Source organism: Erythrolamprus reginae, chromosome 1 (genome assembly GCF_031021105.1).
Source record: "Erythrolamprus reginae isolate rEryReg1 chromosome 1, rEryReg1.hap1, whole genome shotgun sequence".
Taxonomy (NCBI): Eukaryota; Metazoa; Chordata; class Lepidosauria; order Squamata; family Dipsadidae; genus Erythrolamprus; species Erythrolamprus reginae.
Window position 1 is genome coordinate 48201459 of NC_091950.1, and position 9701 is coordinate 48211159.

Sequence of the window (9701 nt, forward strand, 5' to 3'; positions counted from 1 at the left end):
GCTCCAGTAGTGAGTTCCTACCAGTGTTGCAATTTTTGACAATTTTTTCCCCGGCATCTCCTGTGAAGAAGTTTCTCAGTTGTGCTTCGGATGAAGAACAAAAGTCAGCATTAAGACAAGGGTGGGCGGGAGAGCTTCTTCCAATAGGGAAGGGGGGGGGAAATCGCTGAAAATTGCATCATCAGTGGGTTCCTACCAGTGTGGTGCTCTGGACCGCAACAGTAGGAATCCACCACTGCCTTGCTCCAAACATTATTCTCCCCTTATGCTGCTCTTAGTCTTAGCATACACCTCACCAGTTAAACAAGATCTCAATTCCAAATGGGCAAGGATCCACTCACTCAACAGGATGCTGGAATGGAACCATTTAAAGGAAATTCCAAATACTTTTAGTCCGTAATTTAGTAATAATTTGATTGGTCAAAAAATAAATAAATAACTTTTTTGGCTAACAAATCCTAATCCATGCATCCAAATAAATCTGTAAAATGTATGGAGCATATTAAAATAAAGCACTAGCTTATGCATATAAACATATAGAGAAACTTATTTGGTCTGTGGCAGATTCTTTGAATAAGTAAAGCACCTCCCTAGATTCTCAGGATAAACCAGCCATTTCAAGGCTGAGTGCATCTACGTATTTCAAGGGAAGCTGAGATTTTATCAGGTTTCATAGGCATGCTTGCAAATCCTTCCACCAGGACAATTATCTTGATAGAAAGACATTCATACTTATGAAGAAAGGGGAAGAAGCTGAGGCTGTTTTTTGCTACAGAGACAGAGAAGTGCTTTACTTAGGAAGGTACACCCCTAATACTTGTAGTAAGTTCTTGTGACATATGGGAAAAAAAGAAACAATTCCCCTTTCCACCCACAGATGCTTCCTGTTTGCTTCTCTAAATGGAATGTTTTACTTATTCAACTTTTAATAAAGTAGCTACTACAAGACATGAGATTAAATCTGCCATCTTGAATTTCTCAACCTAACCTCAGGGAGGGAAACTAATGAAACGAGCATGGCAAAGTTTCATCGGGTTTCCTAGTTTCAAAGTTAGCATATTGGGGGTATTCAATCCAGAAACTGTTTACCAGTCATAACGTTTCCCCTGGAGAGGGGGAGAGAAAGAGAGACATCCTGCCAAATAAGGAAGCACAGCTACAGATGGCACTAGCACAGTCCAAGAAAGATACCATCATATCAGAAGCCTGCCAAAATTATGCAATCGCGTTACTTTCAACCAAAATTCATATGTGTCCTTCTATTAACGCTCCAGTAAAAACTTGACTAGGGTAGGCCCTAGTATTACAACACACAGCAAAATAATAGAAAGGAGGTTTCTTGGGAATTTGATTTGAATTATGCAGGCCAGAATTATCTTAGCACTGCAGGGCTATATGCATTATTCCTTTTTTTTCAATTTTTTAAATGATTTCAAACTTTTAAAAAATGCATTCATATACAGTATTTTCTCATATATACTGTTTTATTTAATTATTGCTGAGGCTTCTAAACCAGTTTGGTCTTACAAATCTAAACTCTTTACACAAACTAATAGAACAAAATAGAACAGAATTTGTATTGGCCAAGTGTGATTGGACACACAAGGAATTTGTCTTGGTGCATATGCTCTCAGTGTACATAAAAGAAAAGATACGTTCGTCAAGAATCATAAGGTACAACATTTGATGATAGTCTGGGTACAAATAAGCAATCAAACCATATTAGGAATAAGTTAATATAAATCGTAAGGATACAAGAAATAAAGTTACAGTCATTACTGGGAGGAGATGGATGATCGGGACGATGAGAAGATTAATGGGAGTGCAGACTTAGGAAATAGCTTGAAAGTGTGGATGGAATTATTTGTTTAGCAGAGATATGGCATTCGGGGGGAAACTGTTCTTGTATCTAGTTGTTCGGGTGTGCAGTGCTCAGTAGCATCATTTTGTGAGTAGGAGTTAAAACAGTTTGTGTCCAGGATGTGAGAGTAAGTATATGTATGTATGTAAGTAAGTAATATATATGTGTGTATACGTGTGTGTCATTTATTTAAATATTAACTCCTTCAATCCCCAAAAGATCTGCAACAAAGCAATGTTTTAACTATTTTTTACTTCTTAAAAAACTTTAAAGGTCTGTGGCCATTTTATGTAGCAAGCTGATCCAAAGAATCCTACCAAAGAATGTTCATTTCTGGGTCCCTTCTATTGTATCTATACCAGGAAATGGAAATGGAGCACTGTTATAGTCCCCTACCATGTGACCATTTCCAAGGAAGTTGCTTCATTATGTACCAGTTTTTAAATAGTCTTCAAGACAGCTTAATTAGAGGTACTTATTATAGTCTCGACAGGAGTTGACAACAGTATACAGCTACCAAAATTTGGGAGTGTTTATAGCTGCTGCTGCAGCCAATGCTGAGTCAAACTTCTCAAGGTCATGGTTCCCATTTATTATTCTAGGAAGAACCCAGATTCTGAACTTGCTTTTTCAAGAGGTGCACAGCTCAATCTGGAATTATCCTGGGGTCAGTCGGCTTCGAAGTAGCTATTTTCTATTTCAAGGATTAAGCATAACCTTATTTTCTCAACCTAGACTTCAATATCTTTAGAGGACCAGATCAATATTTCTACTACATCTCCTGCACCTCCCCTGGGTACAAAAATACAATTAGATATCATGAACTTAGTGATATTGCAACCCACACTGGTTGATGATCTTTTTCAGAGTTTCAGGGAAAGGTTAAAATAGAGAGGATCAGGCTCTGGATCACCACACAGTGGAATCATCCAGTGGGTCCAAAGACGGGCTACAAGAATGGTGGAAGGTACTTATTTTTGTATTTTGTTCCCCTCTACTTTGTTGTAGTTTTTAAAATATTTTTCTTTATTTGGGGGGACAACCCCCCCCCCCCCCCAGTTATTTGGAGTTGAATATCATCCAAATTGAATTAATGAAAATAAATAATTGCCATTTGTACCAGAAACCGCTAATACAGAGATCTTCAAACTTAGCAACTTTAAGACTTGTGGACTTCAACTCCCAGAAGCTGGCTGGAGAATTCTGGGAGTTGAAGTCCACAAGTCTTAAAGTTGCCAAGTTTGGAAACCCCTGTTCTAATAGAAAAGAACAAAGAGAAACAACAACTTTGCAGCGAGTCATGCCCCATTACCTGATTCACACACTATACTTCCTGGTTTCAGCTCAAGCATCATGGTGATTAAAGAGATATCCGTTGAATACAGGATTTGAGTTCTGTGGCGTAAGTTCAGAGTCCATAACTCTGGGGTTGGATAAAGGATGTATACCCAGCCTCCTTTGCTGCAGGTCACCTTGGAACCATACTTCTTTCCAATGAGGTCAGTTGAGTGTCTAATAACACCATATTTAGTCTGAGATTTACCACCATGTTGTACCTTCACTGGAAACATCGAATCATGTCCCAAGAAAACAATTGCTGTGTCCCCTTCTTTTATTGTATCTCCATATTCAATAAAACTCATCACGACAATGTTATCACTGGCAGGTTATCTGCAGCCTAAGGAAAAAGGAAACAAACACACTTCAGAATCTCTCCTTGTTTCTCCTTATGTTAGCCTGTTGTTGTTGTTGTTGTTGTTGTTGTTGTTGTTATTATTATTATTATTATTATTATTATTATTATTTATTAGATTTGTATGCCGCCCCTCTCCGTAGACTCGGGGCGGCTCACAACAATAATGAAACAATATACAACAAATCTAATATTTAAAAGTAACTAAAATCCCTTATTAAAAGCAAGACATACCCGCACAAACATACCATATACCATAAACTGTATAGGCCTGGGGGAGATATCTCAATTCCCCCACGCCTGACAGCAGAGGTGGGTTTTAAGGAGTTTAAGAAAGGCAAGGAGGGTGGGGGTAATTCTAATCTGCGAGGGGAGCTGGTTCCAGAGGGTCAGGGCTGCCACAGAGAAGGCTCTTCCCCTGGGTCCCGCCAAACGACATTGTTTAGTCGACGGGACCCGGAGAAGGCCAACTCTGTGGGACCTAACTGGTTGTTGGGATTCGTGCGGCAGGAGGCAGTCCCAGAGATATTCTGATGCCATGAAGGGCTTTATAGGTCATAACCAACACTTTGAATTGTGACCGGAAACTGATTGGCAACCAATGCAAACTGAGGAGTGTTGGTGCAACATGGGCATACTTAGGGAAGCCCATGATTGCTCTCGCAGCTGCATTTTGCACGATAATCTGGTCCTATGCCATGTAGGGCTTTATAGGTCATAGCCAACACTTTGATTGCTCTCGCAGCTGCATTTTGCACGATCTGAAGTTCCCGAACACTTTTCAAAGGTAGCCCCATGTAGAAAGTATTACAGTAGTCGAGCCTCGAGGTGATGAGGGCATGAGTGACTGTGAGCAGTGACTCCCGGTCCAGATAGGGCCGCAACTGGTGCACCAGGTGAACCTAGGCAAACGCCTCCCTCGCCACAGCTGAAAGATGTTTCTCTAATGTGAGCTGTGGATCGAGGAGGACGCCCAAGTTGCGGACCTTCTCTAAGGGGGTCAATAATTCCCCCCCCAGGGTAATTGTTTCGTATTCACAACTACTCTTTCTCATTTATGTTCTCCATCTCCAACTCAAAGAAAACATAATTCCATAAGTTCCAAGTCATGATCTAAAGGCAACCTACAACCCTACAATAGCCTCTTTGACACAAGCAACTCATAAGAGAAATCAGTAATCTAATAGCTGGGGTTGTTCAAGTTTAGTTAGCATTAAGAAATCCAAAATTCAATCTTTTCTACTGTAAGAACTAGGCACAGGGTACAGCATTCTACAGCAAACTATCTAATATTGAGAGCAAATGGGATCGTATCAAACATAATGGGGCAGAATCAATTCATAGCAAAGTAAATTCATACTTTGCTGGGGAACCTTTTCTTGTCTTTTTTCACTGAAGCATATTTCCCAGCTCCAATTCGTTAGAATAAAACCCATTTTCAATAACTCCACATGGAAGTGGCTGCAAATATTGTCAAAAAATGGTTAAGAAAGTCACATAAGTGGGGTGCGGAGGGGGGAACAGTATCTCAAGTTACCTACTCTGATTAGAACTTAAGGAAAAGATGCTGCTTCAGATACATATGAAAATTGGAGAAGAGTACATTCTGAATTTTAAAAAGCTTTTTAAAAAGTTTACTATGGAATAGAACAAAAAATTATTTGTGTTTATTTATTCATTTACATTTACATTGTTAAATATCTCAGGATACATGACACTGTTATACAATTTTAATAGACGGAGAAGGAGGAAGATTAATAATGCAAGAGGGTTATGCCTGACTGGACATTGTACTTTGCATTATCACCATGTCTATTCCAAAGGGTTTGGAGCATTTCAATTACTTCACAAAAAGTCCTTTGAGCTCTTGTGCCAACATCATCATTCAATCTTTTATTTCAGCAAGTAACTGCTGACCACCAAAATAAAGTCATAATTTCACAAGACTCCTATGCTTAATCTAGTAATCATTAAATTACACTCATCATACATTTGATCTTTGTAGATAATGCAAGACTATGAATCTGCATTTTGACTTTATTAACTTATGTTCTGATTTTACATGCTAATGGAAATTTTTTAAAAATGAAAAAAAGTAAACAACAGGACAAGATTAATTGTTAGATAACATGAAAGCATTCTTTGAATGAGAAGGTTCTGCTAGAGTATTAAAGGATTGCCAATTTTAAAAAAAGCTTTGTTGTTATACTACTGAGAACGTCTTGACCACAGCTATAAAGCTTTTATTGGCATTGAAACAAGTGGGAGGAAAAGAAGTAATTTGCCAGCTACTAAACAACAGGAACAAGGAATTTTTTTCAAAAGGAAAAGAGAAAATGGCAACATTAGGATATAATATACTTTGCAGTACCTTAAAGAACAATATCACTAAAAATTTAACAGTGATTCCTGGATTATTTCCTCTTGCTAAAGATTGTATACAGTGCCAGGAAAGAAAAAACTATCAAAAATAGAATCCCATTAGTCTAATTAAATTAAACAATATTTTTAAAAATTTAAGACATTAAAGTCTTTTACATTTCTCGTGGTGCAGACCCTTGGAATTATAGGCCATTTTATCAAGAGAGAAAATTAGAAGCTTAGAATGATGCAAAATGCAGAAACCAACCAACCAAAGTAACCAACAAACCAAACCAACTTTTCCCTTGATCACTGTAGGAGTCAACCTCTTAAAAATTAAGAACACTTGCTAAATATATATATAAAGGGAAGCTGGATTGGAAAAAGATGGATTTGGTTTTGAAATTGGAGGAAGAAACATCAATAGTCTATGTTATGCTGATGGGACCAAGATTACATATAAAAGGCCAACATAATGAAAGCAGGCCTTAGATTTGACAGTGAAGATATTGAAGTGGTACACAGCTTCTGCCTTTTAGGATCAATCTTCTACACCATGGATATCAAACTTGATCAGGTCACGAGCCGAGCCAGATCATGATGTATCGTGATGTTTTATGTCTTTGTGGTGGCTTACAACATATGCTAAAGGAGCAAGCATTAAAGAAATGCACTGCAGACCAGTACTTGTTAGAGTAGTTCTTGAAGACCTTGGAAGATATATTTAAATGCCATGATGTGTCTCTATGTACAAGGATCAGAATTGCGCAAGCAATGGTATGACACATTATAGAAGGAAAAGTTGGACTTGGAAGAAACAAGATAGAAAGCACTTATGATCTTTCATAGTGGAGAAAACCCCCAAGAATAAGATCATGAAAACCAACAATGGATCATAAAAACAAATCACAGTTCTCACTTGAAGCTCAAATGACCAGATTCAAATTATCTTACTTTAGAAATATTATGTAAAGACCTAGCTATGTGGACATTAATAATGCTAGAAAAGATAGAAGGAAAGAAGACAAGACATATTGAAGAAGGTGGACAGAATCAGTTACACTGCTGAAAGACTTGAAGAACCAGGTTAGGAATAGATTGTCATGGAGAAAATCTATTTATGTTGTCCCTAAGAGTCAACACCAACTTATTGGAACATAATTAACCTTGCTCAATAACAAGGTTATTGCTATTAACCTTGCTCAATAGTCTTTTTCTCCTTTTTGTTCTCTAAGAGAGAACATACCATTTATAGCAGATGAAATAGCTAGACTCATCTTTATAGCATTAGCAGTGGCTAAGCCATGCATAAAATTGTCTGACATTTGTCTTCTTCTGCTGTTTCCATATATAATATTCCTATTTCAGCACTATCCTCTGTGAACCAAATGGCAGTGCACAATGATTGTGCAGTAATAATTCCTGAAGTGATCAAAACTTTTTTCCTCCATCGTTAAGAATTGTTTCAACGTTTCTAAGACAACTGAAAAATTTTTGCTAAATTTTCAGACTTAATTCTGAGGAGTTATTTGTTTGAAACCAATTGCTATATTGGAATACGATTTGTTTTGGAGTATCAATAAATTGGGCCTTTTAAAGAGTAACTGTTAGACCCACAACCAACGGACTACATGCAACTCCGAACAGTTAGTAATGCAACCCCACAAGATAAATTAAAAGAACTAAAAAGGAATGTTATTTATATACATTAATTATATTATATGCAGCCCAAGACAATTCCTCTTCACTCAGTATGGTCCAGGCAAGCCAAAAGGTTGCACAATCAGGTGTTAGATAGAAGCAGCTGGAATGTATGTTGTTAAAAACAAGACATTTGTACCATATGATTCTCAACAAATGTATCTTTTTCTTTTATGTACACTGAGAGCATAGGCACCAAGACAAATTCATTGTGTTTCCAATCACACTTGGCCAATAAAAGAATTCTATTCTATTCTATTCTGGAGGGGGAGAGGGGACATAGTCACGGGGTATTACTTCTGTGTGGGGCTTGGGGGAATTGAGATATCTCCCCCGGGCTTATATAGTTTATGTATGGTATGTTTGTGTTGTATGATTTTTTAAATGAGGGTTTTAGACAATTCTTAATATTAGATTTGTTACATTGTATACAGTTATTATTATTGTTGTGAGCCGCCCCGAGTCTTCGGAGAGGGGCGGCATACAAATCTAAAATATTATTATTATTATTATTATTATTATTATTATTATTATTATTATTATTATTAGCGAGGGCTAGGCAAAATTGGCTCTTCTATGACTTGTGGACTTCAACTCCCAGAATTCCTGAACCAATCATGCTAGTTCAGAAATTCCGGGAGTTGAAGTCCACATGTCATAGAAGAACCAACTTTGCCTACCCCTAGATTAGACCATCGTTTGCACTCACGATTTTATTACCCCTGCTGACATCCCGTTCTTTAAAAATTAATAAAATCGCAGGCCCCCTTGCTTTTCTTTGGGAGACTTTTGGAGCGCGTAAGCTTTCCCCTTTGTAAAGTTTAAAACATGTCTAACTCGAAAAAAGGTTCCAGGGTGACGAATTTATTTATATATTTTTATTTATTTATTTTGTCCAATACACAATGAGGGTTTTAGTGGGTATATATCTATATACACATAGTAAAATACATGATGAAGGTTATAGAGGAGATACTCATAGTAAAATATATTTAAGAGATAATAGAAAAGAAGATATAGTAATAGAACATATCAATGAAAAAATAGAAGAGATATAGGAATAGAAGAAAGGAATAGGAGATATAGGAGAGCAATAGGACAGGGGACGGAAGGCACTATAGTGCACTTGTACTCGCCCCTTACTGATCTCTTAGGAATCTGGATAGGTCAACCGTGGATAATCCAAGGGTAAAGTGTTGGGGGTTTGGGGATGACACTATGGAGTCCGGTAATGAGTTCCACGCTTCGACGACTCGGTTACTGAAATCGTATTTTTTACAGTCAAGTTTGGAGCGGTTAATATTGGAGCGGCCTCTCTCGCAAAAGACGTTTGCCAAGTTCTTAAAAGCAGCCCTTTGCTTTCCTCTCGATTCACGCTTACCTTTTGCGCGCTCCCTACTTGCAATTCAGGCAAGCAGCATCGGATCAAGACCACAGAGCACAAGCCTTGGCCGGGGCAGACACGTGTTTCCAGTACTTCCTCTCTCCGGCGCGTCGCAACCTGTGACGTAATTAGTTCTCCCCTCCCTCGCCTTGGCACAGCGGGCCATGAGTGGGAGGAAGCTCTTCCCTGTTTCCAAGGCTTGATCGGCGCGCTTTTGCTTCCTTTCGGCGGCGGCGCAATGCGCGTCCTGTCTTCTCTTGTCCCTGGCTTCCCATCAGTTGCGCGGTGCAATCGGTCGCAGCGCTGAGTGGCGTTTGTTGTTACCGCTTTAAATAATCAGACTCGCCAATTCACTCTTGACACGAGCGTCTCCTTGTCGGGTTTAGGGCTGCAGCTCCATCCTTGCTTATCCACATGGAGACTAAACTTCACTTAAAACTTCCGAGTAGAGCGTAGCATTGCGCTAATAAAACCGGTTCCTTTCGGGAATACACCGCAACCCACGGTGTTATTATTTTTTGCAGGATCAGCTCTGTCAAGGAAAGCTTGCAATGATTAAAGCTGGCACTTCATTTCTCCTTTTACCTTCACTGTAATGCGATTTGCAGTACAGTATTAATGCCTGACATATGTTCCCGGTTTTGAGATTGCGTAGATTCCTATACCTGCTTAATCTCCTGCGCCATACTTAACAAGGCTGT

General features: G+C 38.6%; 1 protein-coding gene across 1 annotated transcript in view; it reads right to left on the reverse strand.

The window, feature by feature from the left end:
* Positions 1-9440, reverse strand: part of TRMT61A (tRNA methyltransferase 61A) — a 68237-nt gene extending 58797 nt beyond the window's left edge. The window contains exons 1-2 of the mRNA XM_070733360.1: positions 8998-9440; positions 3174-3539 (exon numbers count right to left, since the gene is read on the reverse strand). Coding sequence (XP_070589461.1) covers positions 3174-3504 — 331 coding nt within the window. The 5' untranslated portion in view covers positions 3505-3539; positions 8998-9440. The remainder of the gene's footprint in view (positions 1-3173; positions 3540-8997) is intronic.
* Between the last annotated feature and the right edge of the window lie 261 nt (positions 9441-9701).